An 18195-nucleotide genomic window follows, 5' to 3' on the forward strand; every position below is an offset into this window, starting at 1 on the left:
AACTACACAGAGAAGTCCTGTCTTAAAAACAAAGAAATGGGGGCTGGAGAGATGGATCAGCGGTTAAGAGCATTGCCTGCTCTTCCAAAGGTCCTGAGTTCAAGTCCCAGCAACCACATGGTGGCTCACAACCATCTGTAATGAGGTCTGGTGCCCTCTTCTGGCCTGCAGGCACACACACAGACAGAATATTGTATACATAATAAATAAATAAATATTAAAAAAAAACAACAAAGAAATGAACAAACAAAAAACCCAAAAAAACCTCAGGAGTGAAATATTTGAGTAAAAAATGGGTTTTTTGTTTGTTTGTTTTGTTTTTTTGTTTTGTTTTGTTTTTTTTGAGACAGGGAGCCTGTCCTGGAACTATATTCTGTAGACCAGGCTGACTTCGAACTCCCAGAGATCCGCCTGCCTCTGCCTTCTGAGTGCTGGGATTAAAGGCGTGCGCCACCACCACCCAGCAAAAAACAAAAACAAAACAAAAAAGCCTGATTGTCCTCCTCTCTCTCTCCTTCCCCAATGCAAAAGGGCCTGCAAAACTCTCTAAGGCCTTCTCTATTGCTTCCTGTATCTCTCTATCCTGGGTCGTCCAGAACCTCTATTGGTGTGGGAGGTCCTCCTGAATATGTGCTGCTTTTATTGGTTAATGAATAAAGAATCTGTCTTGGTCCTGGAAGGGCAGAACAGAGCTAGGTGGGAAAACTAAACTGAATGCTGGGAGAAAGAAGGCGGAGTCAGGGAGATGTCATGTAGCCACCACCAGGAACAGACATGCCAGAACCTTGCCAGTAAGCCACAGCCACATGACGATACAGAGATTAATAGAAATAGGTTAAATTAAGATTGAAGAGTTAGCCAATAAGAAGCTAGAGCTAATAGGCCAAGCAGTCATTTAAATAATATGGTTTCTGTGTGGCTATTTTGGGCTAAGCAGCCAGGAACAAGCGAGCAGCTCCTAGAACACTCTATGGCTAATTCTGGTCAGCTTGTTGCTATCTCTGCCCTCTTGATTTAAGGTAAACTTTATTAACAATCTCAGGGTGGGACTGGAGAGAAGGCTCAATAGTTAAGAGAAGTGGCTACTCTTCCAGAGCACCCGAGTTCAATTCCCAGCACCCGCACGGTGACTCACACTGTCTGTAGCTCCAGTTCTGGGGAATCCGACACCTTCACACTAGTGCACACAAAAGTTAAATAAATTATAGAAAATCCTCGGGATATCCGTGTGAACAAATGTGCCACAACATTCCTCTCTTTTGACTAAAGTGGAAAGAAAGGTTTTAACTCTAAACATAATAAAAATATATACAATAAGAACAATTATCAGGTACAATTACATTCACAATGTCCAGTCCACTTGTGTTTGGCAGTTTTGGAGAAAATGGTCTGCTATCTATTCTATCTTGGTGAGGTCAAAGTTTTATACCTAATTAACTTTTTAACATAGCTTGTATTTCCAACCTAGACCTTAAGACATATTCTTTCATAAACAATTGAAGCTCTTATGTCTCTTCACCATTATAAACTTTACGTATCTTTTGTGGGTGTCTTTTCCAACTTTGTTAACAAGGAAAATTGTAACAATATCTATTCTTCAATCTCACCAAAGATCCCAGAAGGATATAACATTGCCTGAGTAAACAATGAAATGCAGAACAAGTAATTTTCAAAGCTTTAGAGATGACAGAGACAGCTGATTACCTACCTGGACAGTTTCCCAAGGTTCCTCTGCAATGTTGGGTCATCTGTCTCCAACCTACGGGCCTAGAATATCTGACAGGCTTTTCTGTGAAACAGGAATTTTTGAAGGACTTCCCCACCTTGTTTTGGTAAAGTTCAGCAGCCTTTTTCCTTTGTGTCCTGCTTGTCCAGTTTGTACAGCATACTGTCAGCAGTCAAGGCAAGGGCACTTTCTTGCCCAGTAGCTAACTTTTCCACAAATGAAAGAAAACTCCCCAAGGAAGCTCTTTTATGCCTAGCATCCATTTTTGAAGTAAATTGGTGCTGCCAAGAGCAGACATCTGTCATACAAAGCCTTATGTTATTAAAATAGTTTAAATACCATATTCTGTAGGTCTCTGAAGTACTTGAAGGCCACCTGTCTACCTAAAATATATCTGTTTAGCCTTGAAAACATACCGAACATGACTATAAATTTGATTGTTACAGATGACTAACGACTTCCCTGCATTCAATTATCTTAAATAGTTTGTAATAATAGATTTCAAGTCCTAGAACTTTACATTACAGTTTCAAATGAGCTTCATAGGTGCAATATTTTAAACAAGAGTAAAAACATATATACAGTATATTGTAAGGAAAAACCCTTAAATTTGTATCAATATATAAAAATTCATACCAATATAAAACATTTGAGATTAATAGTTGCTGTTTAGTTTAAAAGTAGATTCAATAATAAATATTTTTATCCAATCATTCTTATATCTCTCCCCCTTTTTAAATCTTCTTAGAAAGAGATTCTTTTTTTATTTAATTAAATCGAATTAATTAATTAATTTTTTGGTTTTTCTTTTCTTCTTCTTCTTTTTTTTTTTTTTTTTTTTTTTTTTTTGGTTTTTCTAGGCAGGGTTTCTCTGTAGCTTTGGTGCCTGTCCCAGAACTAGCTCTTGTAGACCAGGCTGGCCTCGAACTCACAGAGATCTGCCTGCCTCTGCCTCACAAGTGCTGGGATTAAAGGCATGTGCCACCACTGCCTGGCTTTTTTTTTTAAAAATCTAACCTCTTTTGTTTAGTTTTCTCCCTGACCATGAACAATAATAACTTTTAACCAACCCCCCAAATGATGTTAAACATCCATAATGCACCAACCAACCAAAACCCACCCGCCCAACCTCTTGGGAATGTGGGCATTGTGCTCTTAAAATTACTTTCCACTGTCTGGAGGCAACATCTGTAGGGGACTCTGAGAAAATTGAGATAATATTTATTCCTTAAAATAAAACCAAAGGACTATGAATTAGTAGCAACAGAATAGTCCCTTATTCTTGGTTTTTCTCTTGTCCCACGCCAGGCGACTCTTCTGCCATGAGACGGAGACTGGATTTTCCTCTAACACGCATGCTTGGGTTTAGTGAAGAGGAGAACCACGCTCCAACTCCAAAGTCGGCTTTAATTTTCAATAGAGCCGGGCGGTGGTGGCGCACTCCTTTAATCCCAGCACTTGGGAGGCAGAGGCAGGCGGATCTCTGTGAGTTCGAGACCAGCCTGGTCTACAAGAGCTAGTTCCAGGACAGGCTCCAAAACCACAGAGAAACCCTGTCTTGGAAAAAAAAAATAAAGTTGGGTGCTGGAGGGGGCTGGAGAGATGGCTCAAAGGTTAAGAGCATTGCCTGCTCTTCCAAAGGTCCTGAGTTCAAGTCCCAGCAACCACATGGTGGCTCACAATCATCTGTAATGAGGTCTGGTGCCCTCTTCTGGCCTGCAGGCATACACACAGACAGACTATTGTATACATAATAAATAAATAGATAAATAAATAAATAAATAACCACGTGGTGGTGAGGCACACTTAAAAAAAAGTTGGGGGCTGGAGAGATGTCTCAGGGGTTAGGAGCACTGGCTGCTCTTCCAGAGGACCTGAGTTCATTTCCCAGGAACCACATGGCAGCTCATAACTGTCTGTAGCTCCAATTCCAGGAGATCTGACATCTTCACACCAATGCAGATAAAATAAAATTAAATAAATTATAAAAAAGAAACAACGTTGGGGGGCTGGAGAGATGGCTCAGTGGTTAAGAGCATTGCCTGCTCTTCCAAAGGTCCTGAGTTCAATTCCCAGCAACCACATGGTGGCTCACAACCACCTCTAAAGAGGTCTGGCGCCCTCTTCTGGCCTTCAGTCATACAAACAGAATATTGTATACATAATAAATAAATAAATATTTTTTTTAAAAAAAAGAAACAACATTGGTCTTCTAGAAACCTTGGATGCTCCTCTCCAGTTTCATGCGATGGTTCTGCTCTAGAGTCCTCTGTGTGTGAAAATCTTTCTCCATTTCATCAGCAGTTCTTTCTAAGGCTTGTATCTTTTTTTTTTATTTTTAGATTTATTTATTTATTAAGCATACAATGCTGGCAAGGAAGGCACCAGGTCTCATTACAGATGGTTGTGAGCCACCATGTGGTTGCTGGTAATTGAACTCGGAACCTCCGGAAGAGCAGCCAGTGTTCTTACCCTCTGAGCCATCTCTCCAGCCCCCCTAAGGCTTGTATCTTCTCAGCCAATTTTTCATACTTGGTGCAAATATCGAACAACTTTTTTAAATGTATAAAGTATTCTGACATGTACACCTGCAGGCCAGAAGAGGGCACCAAATCTCAATACGGATGTTTGTGAGCCACCACGTCATTGCTGGGAATCGAACTCAGCACACAAACACACACACACACACACCACAAACAAACAAACAAACAAATCTAATTCCCTTCTTGAGAATTCTCAGGTGTTGCTTTGCTGGTAGTGACGGCGCCCACCTTTAATCCTAGCACTCGGGAGGCAGAGGCAGGCGATCTCTGTAAGTTCGAGACCAGCCTGGTCTACAAGAGCTAGTTCCAGGACAGGCTCCAAAGCTACAGAGAAACCCTGTCTGGCAACAGCAGAGCTGTGCAGGAGGGTGGGAGGGATGGAGGCAGCAGCAGTAGCAGCAGTTCTAGGTAGGGCAGAGTGTGGGGTGGGGGGCGGGGATGGAGGGGTGATGGGGTGAGATGGGGGGAGAGGGGGAGGGGGTTGCCCAGTCAGGAGCTGGGGTCGCAGCTCGCTGCCGCTGCACTGCACAGGCCTGGCCTAGGGCACCTGAGCAGCTTACCTGCTGCCAGGGATGAGGGTGTGTGGCCTTGGGGGAAGCAGTAGAAACCTGAGCAGGTGCTAGCGGGTGCAGCCCAGGGAGGGCAGTTCAGGGAAAGCCTGCAACCCGCGGTGAGAGAGAGCAAGCAGGGGACAGGCGGGAAAAACCCACATGAGGGGAGGACACTGGGTCTGGGGTGGTAACTCCAGAGGCTATAAAGCGGACGGAGGCGGGGGAACAGGCAGGAGAAACCCACATGCCAGGAGGGGAGAACACTGGTCGGGGTCTAACTCCAGAGGCTACAAAGCTGAAGGTGCACAGCTGTCTTGTGATCTTCTCCTGTGTTGGGCACAAGATGATGAGTTTATCTAGATTTTTTTTTTTTTTTTTTTTTTTTTTTTGGTTTTTCGAGACAGGGTTTCTCTGTGGTTTTGGAGCCTATCCTGGAACTAGCTCTTGTAGACCAGGCTTGTCTCGAACTCACAGAGATCCGCCTGCCTCTGCCTCCCGAGTGCTGGGATTAAAGGCATGCGCCACCACCGCCCGGCGTTTATCTAGATTTTTCGACCATTAATAAAAACTCGGGAATCAAATATTGGGGTAAGAACCTGAATGATCAGAGACGCTGCTGAGAAGCGACCAGAGACCTCCTGTTTCTCTCCTTCTCTGATTCCAAAGGGCCCAGGAATCTTTCTGTCTCTCCCTCCTACTTCCTGTGTCTCTCTAGAAGTCCTGGGTCCTCTGAAACCTGTATGGAGAATTCTTTTTTTTTTTTTTTTTTTTTTTGGTTTTTCGAGACAGGGTTTCTCTGTGGCTTTGGAGCCTGTCCTGGAACTAGCTCTTGTAGACCAGGCTGGTCTCGAACTCACAGAGATCCGCCTGCCTCTGCCTCCCGAGTGCTGGGATTAAAGGCGTGCGCCACCACGCCCGGCTTTGTTTGTTTTTTCGAGACAGGATTTCTCTGTAGCTTTTGAGCCTGTCCTAGAACTAACTCTTGTATACCAGGCTGGCCTTGAACTCACAGAGATCTGCTTGCCTCTGCCTCCCGAGTGCTGGGATTAAAGGTGCCTGCCACCACCGCCCAGCCTTATTTCTATTTTTAAAATGAGTTTGTGTTTGACCCACACATGTGTCTGTGTGAGGTGTTCCATCCTAGGGAGCTGGAGTTACAGGCAATTAACTGTGAGCTGCAACGTGGGTGCTGGGAATCGAACCCAGGTCCTCTGCAGGAGTGGCCGGTGCTCCAGCCACTGACCCATCTTTGTCCTTAACAACTATGTTCTCCTTTCTCTTTTTTTTTTTCTTTGTTTGTTTTGAGACAGGGTTTCTCTGTAGCTTTGAAGCCTGTCCTGGAACTCACTCTATAGACCAGGCTGACCTCGAACTCACAGAGATCTCTACCGCCCGAGCGCTGGGATTAAACGCATGCACCACCACTGCCTGGCTATATATATTTTTAAATAAAATATTATAAATATAAAGACTATATTTTCAGGGTTCATTTCTATAGTTCATTAATATAAATACTTGAAAAAAACGGAAGCAGTATCTACTGGAAAAGAACTCCCACTCTAAGATCGGCCAGTTCAGTATGGCCCTACAGGACTCATTCCCTGCCTCTGCATGCTGTCCTGGCCCAACCCTGGGCAGTTGCAGGGGCTGGGCATTATCGCTGAGCAGCAGCTGTGGTGGAGACGGTGGCCACAAGAGTTTTCCGCAGGCTTCGGCCGTGCTGAGTCAGGCCCGCTGGAGCGCGGAGATGGGGAGCCCCACGTTGTTTGTGAGCCCAGCCTTTAACAGCTGAACCATCTGTCCGGCCTTCCTCCCCCTGTTAAAACTTGTTAGTTATTGATGTTTGTTGTTGTTGTAATAGTTTAGCAGTGAAAGGCGACCTTGGCAGGTTGGAGCCAAGGGATAGCTGCAAAACCACGCCATGCAAAGGGGCTCATGTGGGAGGGCTAGTGGCGGGGCAGAGACAGTCTCCGAGGGAGAGCAGAGAGAGGGGAGAAGGACTTGCTTGTTCTACAGGGATGTTGCACGCACAGGTGCATAGGAAGAGCTCTTCCTGGGGGCTGTGGAAGCTACAGTGTTGCCAACTGCAGCTGCTCAGGGCCCTGTTGGTCCCTGAGAGCAGGCAGCATCAATGCCTGAATGCTAACAGCTGCTGTTATTTGAGTCAGGGTTTCTCTGTGTAGCCCTAGCTGACCTGGAACTCCCTATGTATCCCAGGCTGGCCTCGAACTCACAGAGATCTGCCTGTCTCTGCCTCCTGAGTGCTGGAACTAAAGGCTGTGCCATTGTGAACTGCCTCTTGTCTTGGCTGTTTTCAGACAGTTCCACACTGTAGCCCAGGCTAAACTCTAACTTAACACCAATCCTCCTGTCTCAGTTCCCTGAGTACTGGACTGACAGTTGTGTGGTATCATGCTTGCTTATTCTTAAATTCACTTAACAATTTAAATGTCGTTTTATTCATCCTGTGTGTGCTTGTCTGGGAGTGGGGATTGGGGGAGTGGGGACTGGTATCCTTGGAGGGTCAAAGGACTACTTCGGAAGTCAGTTTTCTCCTTCTACCCCGGAGCAAGCCTCTATGCTTCTGACCCTTGTCCTTTGCGTCCGGAGTCCTGCTTGTTGACACACGGACACAGGGACTCAGCTCAGCAGTCTACATACTGAATACCAGGTCCCGAAGGTTCCTCGGCAGCTGGGCATCGTGGATCCTTTGGGGGGCTGAGGCAAAAAGATCTTCAAGCCAACCTGGGCGCAAGAGCAAGTCCTGTTCAAAACACAAACTACAGGCAGAAAAGATGGCTTAGTGCTCTCGCTAAACCTGCTCACCTGAGTTTAGTCCCCAGGGTCCACCAGATGTAAGAACTGAACCTCTCACCCAAGCTCGCCTCTGACTGCCCACAGGTGTGTGCCGTGGGTGCATGGTCACAGGTGGAGCCCCACCAGGAAGGTCCAACCCCAGCAGAGAATAAACTCAGAATTTTAAATCTCTTACTACTTGGGAGGCTGTGATAGGAAGTTCAGTAATTCAAGGCCATTCTCTGCTACTTAGTGAGTTTGAGGACCCCCCCACACCCGCTACTTGAGACTCTGTATCAAAAAAAATTTTAAAAATAGCAAAGTGGGTAGAAGCCAGTCTCGCACACCAGCGGCCCGGGATTCTCTCCGCAGCAATGACCAATATCAGGAGGCTGGAATACACAACCGTGTAAAGTGGCTCACACCCCAAGATGTGATCTGAGAAGCTAGAGGATCAAGATTTCAGCCGATGCTTGGTGCTTAAGAGTGCTAACTCTTCTTTCTCTTTTCTTTTCTTTTCTTTTCTTTTCTTTTCCTTCCTTCCTTCCTTCCTTCCTTCCTTCCTTCCTTCCTTCCTTCCTTCCTTCCTTCCTTCCTTTTTCGTATTGTTTGTTTTTTAGAGACAGGGCTTTTCTGTGTAGCCCTGGCTGTCCTGGAACTCACCTTGTAGACCAGGTTGGCCTGAAACTGTGCCTGGGGTTCAGTTTCAGCACCCATATAGCTTTCCACAAACATCTGTAAACACAATTCTGGGGGATCCGCTGCCCTCTTCTGACCTCCCAGGCCCAGTCAGATTCCTGCTTGGTCCCAGCCAGCTAGGTGTGTTACATTGGCACACGCTCCTCTTTGGGGGGCTGGCAAGATGGCTTAGTGAGTAAAGGTGCTTTCAGGCCACGGTGGCAACCTGAATTTGATCTCAGGGACCCACATGGTGGGTGGTCAGACTGATCGCTGATTGCCCTCTGACCTCTGCACATGGACACACACAGTACACACAACAAAGACATAAAATGTAATAGAATAAGGAACCCAAATGAGTGGGTCGCTGGTCAGGTCAAGGGGTCGAAGGTCCGGTGCATGATCCCGGATCCAAGCAGGCCGAGGAGCAGGAGCATGGCTTCGTCGGGTCGCTGCTGCAGCCGTGGCTGGTGCTGTTGTTGCTGACGGTGCGGCGCGGGCCAGACCTGCTATGGCCCCTTCGCGGGGACCCCCAGGCCCAGCTAGGGCGCAGGACTTATCCTCGGCCGCATCGGACATCCCCAAGAACTAGGGCTGGAGAAGTGTGGACGGTGTCAACCATGTCAGCGTCACCAGGAACCAGCATGTCCCACAGTACTGTGGCTCCTCCTGGGCCGATGGTAGCAGCAGCGCCATGGCAGACCCATCAACATCGACCCCCCCCCCCATCGACTGTGGCAATGACCTTCCAGTGTGCAACCCGCATATGCCCGTAAGCATGGCATCCCCGATGAGACCTGCAACAACTTTAACCAGTGTGGGATCTGTACCAAATTCAGAGTGCCATCCCACCCAGAATTACACCCTCTGGAGAGTGGGTGACTATGGCTCCCTGTCTGGTAGGGAGAAGATGACGGCAGAGATCTACACCAACGGTCCCATCGGAGAAGATGGTGGACTACACTGGCGGCATCTACGCTGAGCAGCACCACGACCAGACATCATCATCTCCGTGACTGACGTAATTCATGGGGCGAACCTTGGGGTGAGAGGGGCTGGATGAGGATCCTAACCAGCACCAACTAGGGAGGCGCAGGTGGCAGCTACAGCCTGGCCATCGAGGAGGCCGGCACATACGGGGACCCCATGGTTTAAGTAGCCGTCTCCGGAGGCAACGTTGGAAGCCATGGCAGGGTTGGGTGATTATCAGCACCGGACACTGGACATCTAGAAACGGTGCTTGTGGCCACCCGAGAACAGAGCTCCGCCTTCAGCCACCCGGAGAAGACAGCTATGGTCTAGAACAGTTCTGATGTCACCCTGGAATCCTCGGGAGGGGAGGACAATCCCAGACTGCCTAAGCGGTGAATAAAGGCTCTAGCTTCACCAAAAAAAAAAAAAAAAAGGAAGAAAGAAAAAAGAAACCCAAATGAGTATCGCGGAAGTTAAGGCTTCCATGCTACTTGTGGGGGGTGCGAGCCTCTGCTAAAATTGGCAACAGAAAAGAGGAAGCATTTACCAGAAATTGGGTTGGTTTCTCCTGCAGGATTTGTTTTTCGTAATCACAGTGCCTCAACTTGTAAGTACAAAATGGGCAGAATCTTCTGTGACCGGGAGAGTCTGTACTAGAACTCAAGAGGGCCACTGCTGTGGGTTTTACTCTTCTATAGTACTGGGTGGGGAACCCAGGGTCAGGGGATTCTAGGCGGGGCTCCACCCTGACCACGCCCCCAGCCCCTCACTGGGGATTCTGGGCATGGCTCTGCCCCTGAGCCCGCCACAGAGGAGTTTGAAGAAAACCAGTGACCTTCTGACTGAAGGTCACTCAGGAGTACACTTCTGTATATGGGACCCTGTGTTCAACCCCAGCACACGGCATCACAGAACTGTGCAAGGAAGTGTGGTCTAAGAGTTAAGCTTTTTCATGTGTGAGTTTATGTTCACTGTGCGGGTGCAGGTGCTCTTAGGTCACTGCTGTGGATGCTGGAAACTGATCCCGCATCCTCTGCAAGAGCGATAAGTGCTCAACTGCTGAGCCCTTTCTCCAGCCGCAGGAAAGTGCACGTTTGTTTACGCAGTGTGAAAGGCAGCCCCACAAGAATGGACTTTACTGACTTGGCATGGGGTGAAGGGAGTCTTTGGCTTGGTGAGGACGAGGTTTGGACTCCATCCGAAGCTGTCCCCACTGACCAGCAGAGACCACTGACTTTCCTTCCCACAGCTACGCATTCCAAACATGAACCTCGTTCTGATTTTAACCCGGAAGTGAAATATGGCTGTTTAAGTCAAGGTGCTGTTCAAATAGGCTATATTTGACCAAGTTTAGTCTCAAAAGACACAGTAGTAGGCTAGCCTGGTCTACTGAATAAACTCCAGGACAGCTGGGGCTACAGAGAAATCCTGTCTTGAAAAATAAAAATAATAAATGTTTTGTCTGCATGCATGTCTGTGCACCATGTGGGTACAGGTGCCCACAAAGGTCAGAATGGGGGTCAGATCTCCTAGAACTGGAACTCCAGTCAGCTGTGAGCTGCATGTGAATACAGGTCCTCTGGAAGAGCCAGCTCTGCCCCTGGGCTTCTCTCTGCACCCAGTCCTTCCCGGTTTCATAGGTTATTTCTGTGTGGCTGAGTGTGAGTACACACCTGGGCGTGTCGGTGTGAGGCAGACAGAAGACGGAGCTCAGCTGACCTGATGTGGGTGCTGGGAACTGAACTCGGTCCTTTGCAGGAGCAGCAGGCACTCTCTGGTGAGCCACTTTTTCAATTTGATTAAAAAAATTGTGTGTGTGTGCACATGTGTGCGCAGGTACTCTTGGAAGCAAGACTACAATGATGCTGGCTCCCTGCAGGGACGCAGGGAACCAAACTTGAGTTTACACGAGCAGGAAGAACTCAGCCACTAAGTCATCTCTAGAAATGACTGAATTTTTGTTGTTTTTTGAGACAGGGTCTCTCTGTGTAGCCCTGGCTATTCTGGAACTCACTCTGTAGACCAGGCTGGCCTGAAACTCACAGAGATTCACCTGCCTCTGCCTTCTGAGGACTGGGGTTAAAAGCACAGTCACTACTGCCCAGCTTCCTGGATTTTATTCGGTCATTTAAAGACGTGGAATTTTTTTCAGTACAGGATTATTTGGAACTCAGCAATCCTCTTACCTCAGCTTGGACATCACTACCACAGACTTTTCCTGAATTGGCTCACACTGTAATTTGTGTGTGCGCTCTCTCTCTCTCTCTCTCTCTGTCACATACACACACAAAGTAGTGGCAGAGGCTGGTGGATCTCCAAGTTCAAGGCCAGCCTGCTCTACAGAGCGAGTTCCAGGACAGCCAGGGCTACACAAAGAAATCCTGGGGGAGGGAGGAGGAGGAGAGGGGAGAGAGAAAGACAGAAAGGAGATGAAAATAAGAAAGAAAACAGGGAAAACCCTTCAAACTGGATCTATGAATTTTTTGTTTAATTTTTTCCATTTTTGTTTTAAAATTTTGCTTAAATTTGACTTGAAATATTTCTCTAGTTTGGAATATCTTAACTTTTTAAATATTTAACTTAATTTTCTTTTAAATTGTAAATTGTTTTCAAAACAACGAGTCCCAATTTAGAACGTAATTATCCGTTATTACAAGGTCATTAGATGATTCCGTCGGGTAGGGGGATGGGCGCCCAGCCAGCGGCGTATCTCAGCCTCAGACACCCTCGGGAGTTACCAACCAATCACTCTGGGGCCGGGGTCCCCAGGGCGAAGCGACCACGGGAAGAGGTGGAGGAAGCGCGGACCGCACCACCGCGCAAGGCCTAGGTACCCAGCGGCCTAGCCGTGGGGCCCGGGCGGGCGGGGCTTTGTGGCGTCACCAAGGCTCCTCCCCTTACGTCACAAAAGCTCGAGGCGGGCTCGTTAGAGTGCCAGCCAATACTCAATGGGACCAAGTCTGTCCATTTTCGTACACTGACCAATCAGCGTCTTGCAGGGGCGGGACGCGTCTGCTTCTTCCTGTCTTGCCTGCTGCAGAGTGACGCAAACACTCGAGGGCGGGATTCTCCGGGCGACAGCTAATCATCAACGGAAACCTTCCGTCTGTTTTCCCATCTTCTCCAATCAGAGATCGGAGGAGGCGGGACGCGGTTGGTTTTTTTTTTTTTTTCGCGGCGGCCGTCATGGCCCCACCCCGTTCCTCCAACAGCGCACGCAGCCGCGTTCACGCCTGCGTGTAGGGGCGTGGCCTCCGGTGACGACGCATATAAATGCGGGCGTCAGCGCCGGCGCCATTTTGCGAACGGCGAGCAGCGGCGGCGGCGCGGAGAGTGCTGCGGAGGTTTTGCTGGTTTCGGACCCCAGCGGCCGGATGGTGAAATCCTCCCTGCAGCGGATTCTCAACAGCCACTGCTTCGCCAGAGAGAAGGAAGGGGATAAACGCAGCGCCACGCTCCACGCTAGCCGCACCATGCCGCTTCTTAGTCAGTACAGCCGCGGCGGCTGCAGCAGCGAAAGGTGAGGTCCCTGTCCCCGCCACGGCGAAGCTCCCAGAAGCGGCGTCCGCGCAGGCCGTAGAGGGAGGCGCAGTGCGCGCAGGCCCGGAGCGGGGTCGGCCTCGGGGCGCCAGATAAGTCTCGGCAGCGCGAGATCCGCCCCTTTGTGGAGGCCACAATCGCGCCGGGGGTGGGACGGGGCGGGGCCAGAGGCGCGGGTCACGGATGCGGATTTGGGATTCGAGTGGGATTAGGGAGTCTCAGGTTGAGGACTTAGGGATTGGTTTGGTTGAAGAATGGGGTGCGTCAATATTTGCCCGAAGATGGGTCAGACCTGGAGTTCTAATCGGATTCCGGGGTTTGCGAGCTGAGCCCAAGATTTGGGGAGGATCCGGGAAGGGGATTGGAGACTTGATTTTTTGAGATTTGCGTTTCGGATCTGATGCCAGGTGGTGGAGGATATGGGGTTAGGTTGGGGGGACGTGGGTTGACAAGCCGTGTGTCCTCTAGAGGGGAGGGTCTGTGTTTCCATCTGAAAGGTGTTAACGGAAGACTCGAATTTGGGGTACTGTTGGAGGCACTGGAGTTAGATTTGACTCCACGTCGAGGACTCATTTTATGGTGGGATCTGGTGGGGTTTGGGGGAGGAGCTTGTGTGGGTTTAGAGGGTCGCAGGTAGGGGAGAGGTTGGGATTAGATTTAGGGTTTAGGTTGGATTTGGTGTTTGCCTGTTGAGGATTCCAGTACTGTGAATGGACTTGGATCAGTTTTGGGAGAGCCTTGAAAGTGGCCAGGTGTTGGGGGACATGGAGTGGGTGGTTGGGGTGGCAGCGGGTGGAAGAGCCTGGTTCTGGGCAGGGTGTGTGGATTCTGGGCCCACTTAGCAGTTGGTCTGTGCAGTGACTTGGTTGGGATGTGTGTGGGGGTCTCACCTAAAGGGTGCAGGATGGGAACTAGTTTGGGAAGGGTGCGGGTAGTGGAGGGAGGGCTTTGGGGTGACTGAACTGATAAGGGCTGTGATGGGTCCTATTGGGTGACAGTGGGAAGGGGAGGGGACTTGGTTGAGGTGAAGTTCAGGGACCACTGGTAGCTGGAGAGGAGAGTGGGAGAAGCTCTAGGCCTGAGCTTCAGAAAGGAGCGAGGTGGCCTGGTATATGGTGGGTTGCCTTGGCAGCAAGGGGAGAGGGATGGCCCAGCTCCCTGCTGTGGACCACAGTGCCGAGATGACACAGCCTGAGGCCCTGATGGGGCCCTACTTTGCTCCAGAAGAGGCAGAGCCACAGAGGTGAGGGTCAGTGAGCTGGGACCACTGTCCTCAGTGGCTTTTTGAGTTGAAAGCCCTGGGGTCCCACCACTTCCTGCACTTACGCACTGTCTCCTGCAGTTCTAGGGTTGCCCTCCATTGCTGTAGTAACCTGGGTCCGGGGCCTCGGTGGTGCTCCTGATGTCCCTCACCCACCCCTGAAGATCCCAGGTGGGCGAGGGAACAGTCAGCGGGATCACAGTCTTTCAGCTAGCGTCCTCTACTCTGTGAGTACCCGTGGGGAGCCCTGGTGCCTGCCTCTGCATGCTGAGCTGGCCATCCTGAAAGCCCTGCTTCCCCAGGACGAGCGGCTGAATGTGACAGAGGAGCCAACGTCTAACGACAAGACCAGGGTCCTGAGCATCCAGTCCACACTCACGGAGACCACGCAGGTCACCTGGAGGGCAGTGTGGAACGGTGGTGGCCTCTACATCGAGCTCCCAGCTGGGCCCCTGCCTGAGGGCAGCAAGGACAGGTGGGCCACTTCTCTCTGGGACTATCGGGGATCTGGGGTCTGGGCCCAGGTGGCTAATGGCCACCTGCTCCCCTCAGTTTCACAGCTCTTCTGGAGTTTGCAGAGGAGCAGCTCCGGGCCGACCATGTTTTCATCTGCTTCCCCAAGAACCGTGAGGACAGAGGTGGGTGTTGCTGTGGGCTCCCCAGGGAGGGAAGCTCTGGCACCCCAGGCTCTGACTGTGTGTCCCCCACAGCCACCCTGCTCCGAACCTTCAGCTTTCTTGGCTTTGAGATTGTGAGACCCGGGCATCCCCTCGTCCCCAAGAGACCCGATGCTTGCTTCATGGTCTACACGCTGGAGAGAGAGGACCCGGGCGAGGAAGACTAGGTGCCAGCCCTGCCCAGTGTCCCTGTGCTCTCCCGGGTTTGTCCACATGTCGTGATTGTGCAGAATAAACACTCACTCCACTAGTGGGGTGCTTCTTCGAACTGAATGCTGTGTTTGTCACACTCAAGTGTTGGCTTTAATTCTAAATAAAGGTTTCTATTTTACTTTTTTTATTGATGTTTAAGGTGATCAGGTGCCCTGTGCTAGAGCAGCCTTTTTTGAATCCTGGCAGAGATAGATAGTGTCACCTCCCTGGCTCAAATCCAATAAAGTGATCTCGCTTAGTGTCTTGTGTCTGTGTCCTGCCCTGGGGCCTGGGTTGGGCTCCAGTCTACTGGGTGACTGTGGGTGGTGTTTGCACAGAACCAGGGAGGGCTCTGGGATATCGAAGTCCTGCCCTCCAGGCACTACTAAGCCACCCAAGTGGGTGGTGGGGCTGGGGTGTCCTAGACAGTTGTGAAGCTGTGGGGTCTGACTGCTCCTGAGGCACCTGACTAAAGGTGACTACCGTGTACTTTGAAAGGGCTGAAGTGTCTCCTGCTGGCCAGGGTGGAGTGTGAGGGACAGGCTGGGCCAAAGCTGCCTGTTCAGCTGTCCGGGGTGGACATGGGTACTCCTGCCACTGGAGTGGGGTTGGGGCTGGGTTGTAAATAGGACATAGGAGTTAAAGTAACAGCACCGGTGCAGCAGGTGAATGTGAGTGGTCTAGAGTGTGTGCATGGCAGGGTTAGGGGTTGCAGGGAGGAAGGTTAGGCCTTGGCAGTGGCCAGGCAGCCCCACGTTCCAGCATCAGCCATCCTTGAAATACCTTTCCCTCTTGGGCACATAGGGTGCTGTGGGGTTACACAAGCTCACAGAAATAGCTGCCTGCCTTTATGGAGACCTGATTTCCCCTGCTAGCAACATAATTCCATCCTGTTATTTCTCAAGTAGGGTCTTTCATACCCCAGGCCAGCCTTGAACTCCCTATGTAGCCAAGGATGTCTTAGAATTTCATGATCTTGCTGCTCTTCTCATGATTTCTGGGCTGACTGGCTGGTGCTACTGTCCTAGGTTTTGTTCTAGTAGTGACGTATGAACGTATGGTTTGCTTGGGGACCCAGGTAGATTAGGGGTCCTGGGGTCATATGTCCCACTGGACCACCAAAAGCAGTTTCTTGAGCTTCCAATGTAGTGATGTTTGTATTTTTTTTTTAAATATTTATTTATTATGTATACAATATTCTGTCTGTGTGTATGCCTGCAGGCCAGAAGAGGGCACCAGACCTCATTACAGATGGTTGTGAGCCACCATGTGGTTGCCGGGAATTGAACTCAGGACCTTTGGAAGAGCAGGCGGTGCTCTTAACCACTGAGCCATCTCTCCAGCCCCTGATGTTTGTATTTTAATAACTTGCCTGAAGGTCAGAGTAAAACAGTCCCGCATCAGCCTTAGCAGGGCAGGCAGTGGTGACACCTCCAATCCCAGTGGCCATGCTAATTTGCCATAGAAACCAGGCATAGAGAGGAATATAAAATGGGAGGAGACAGCTCTTAGTCACAGTCTCATTCTGAGGATTCCTGGGGCAGAATCGCCACTTCAGAGAGAGGTTAGAGCCAGTGGCTGGCTGTTAGGCTTTTCTGACCTTCAGGTAGAGCCCCAATATCTGTCTCTGGGTTTTCATTAATTGTGGTACATTCTGGGGTTTCAGGAACTCGGCTGGGAGAGCCACCAGGCTTAGAGTGTGGTGTTAGGGTGACCCGTACATTTGCCACCACCCACACCCTGAGGGAGGTGGGATGGGGTGCGTTGGGGACCTGATAGTGCAGGCCTTGTGGGATGGGATCGGGCTCCAGGCTCCCCGTTTCCCTGAGCCAGCTCTCCCTGACCATAGCCTTCTTAGGAAACAGCAACAAGGCCATGCCCGTCTTCCTACTGCCCAGAGGAAGTACGAGCTGGCCTGGTTTACACAGCCACTCTCAAAAGCAGAAGGCAGTATCATAAGTACCACACTAGCCTGACAGCCTCTTTCCCTTGGGGAACCCCTTAGGAGGGGAGATAATCACTGCCACCACACATTCATGGTTTCTGTTCCCATAAAGGTGTGCTCACAGGTGTGCCAAGTAGCTTTACTGAGGTAAACAGTCCATGTGTGCACAAATTATCAGGCCTTCTAGTGACAGCCGGCCACCCCAGCAAGGCCGAGACCATTGCACTTCCTTCACTGTTGAGACAGCATCTCACTGTAACTGGCTGCTGCAAAGCTCCTCTTGCCTCTGCCTCTCAGGTACAGGGTTTAAAGGTGAATGCCACCATGCCTGACTACTTTTATTTGTTTGAATTATATATGCAAGAATGTGTGCACCACATATGTGGGGTTGCCTGAGGGACCGTGGGCATTGGATTCCCTGGAGTTAGATGCCATTGTAAGCCAGCCAACATGGGTGCTGGGCCAAACCCAGATCCTGTAAACCCATGCGTGTTCTTAACCACTGAGCTATCTCCCTCCTGCTGAGGATGGACTTAGGGTTTCACAGGCTAGGCAACTGCTTGCCAATGACCACACCCTCAGCCCCCTTCTTGGGGATTCTAGGCATGGCCTCCACCCACGAGCCAGGCCTATTTTCACTTTTGTTTTGAAGCAGGATTTCACAACACAAGTTGGCCTTGAGATAATACTGCCTCAGCCTCCCAAGTAGCTGGAATCACAGACTTGGACCACAAGTTGAGAATATGTTTTCTTTTTGTTTGGACTTTAAAGTGCCCTGTGTGGAGCCTCTGGGCTGTGGTTTCTTCCTGAACCTGAGTAGACCCCAGCGGCTGGTTGCTGAGGGTTGAGCCGCCAGGTGAGAGCGCTTGCTTCAGCAGCCCCCAGTGGGTGACTAGAGTTACTCTTGCTGTTGTGGGGATTTGGGGGTACTTGTTGGGAGAGCACATGCACAGGTAGGGTGCCTTATGAAGGAACTGAAGCCTTTTGCTCTGAGAACCCCCTGAGATGGAGGTGACACCTGTCTAGTTCTGTGACCCCACCTTAATGGTGCTGTGTGGTCCTCGTGACTGTTTGTTTTCCCTGGACTACCTCTCCCCTAGGAAATAAGATGTGTCAGTTGGGGCTGGAGAGATGGCTCAGTGGTTAAGAGCATTGCCTGTTCTTCCAAAGGTTCTGAGTTTAATTCCCAGCAACCACACGGTGGCTCACAACCATCTGTAATGGAGTTTGGTGCCCTCTTCTGGCCTGCAGGCATACACACAGACAGAATATTGTATACATAATAAATATTAAAAATAAATAAGATGTGTCAGT

The 18195-nt window shown here is 49.9% G+C and overlaps 1 protein-coding gene and 1 pseudogene across 1 annotated transcript; both read left to right on the forward strand.

Annotated features, from left to right (window-relative positions):
• Positions 1-6567: 6567 nt before the first annotated feature.
• LOC130875624 (cathepsin Z-like) lies at positions 6568-9449 on the forward strand (annotated as a pseudogene).
• A 3123-nt stretch (positions 9450-12572) lies between these two features.
• On the forward strand, positions 12573-15196 carry Oaz1 (ornithine decarboxylase antizyme 1). The gene is given in 6 exon segments (XM_057772126.1): positions 12573-12786; positions 14149-14206; positions 14208-14294; positions 14370-14542; positions 14620-14705; positions 14778-15196. Coding segments are annotated over 6 exon segments (684 nt in total). The 5' UTR covers positions 12573-12640; the 3' UTR covers positions 14912-15196.
• The last annotated feature ends 2999 nt before the right edge of the window (positions 15197-18195 follow it).

Source organism: Chionomys nivalis, chromosome 6 (assembly GCF_950005125.1).
Source record: "Chionomys nivalis chromosome 6, mChiNiv1.1, whole genome shotgun sequence".
Classification (NCBI taxonomy): domain Eukaryota; kingdom Metazoa; phylum Chordata; class Mammalia; order Rodentia; family Cricetidae; genus Chionomys; species Chionomys nivalis.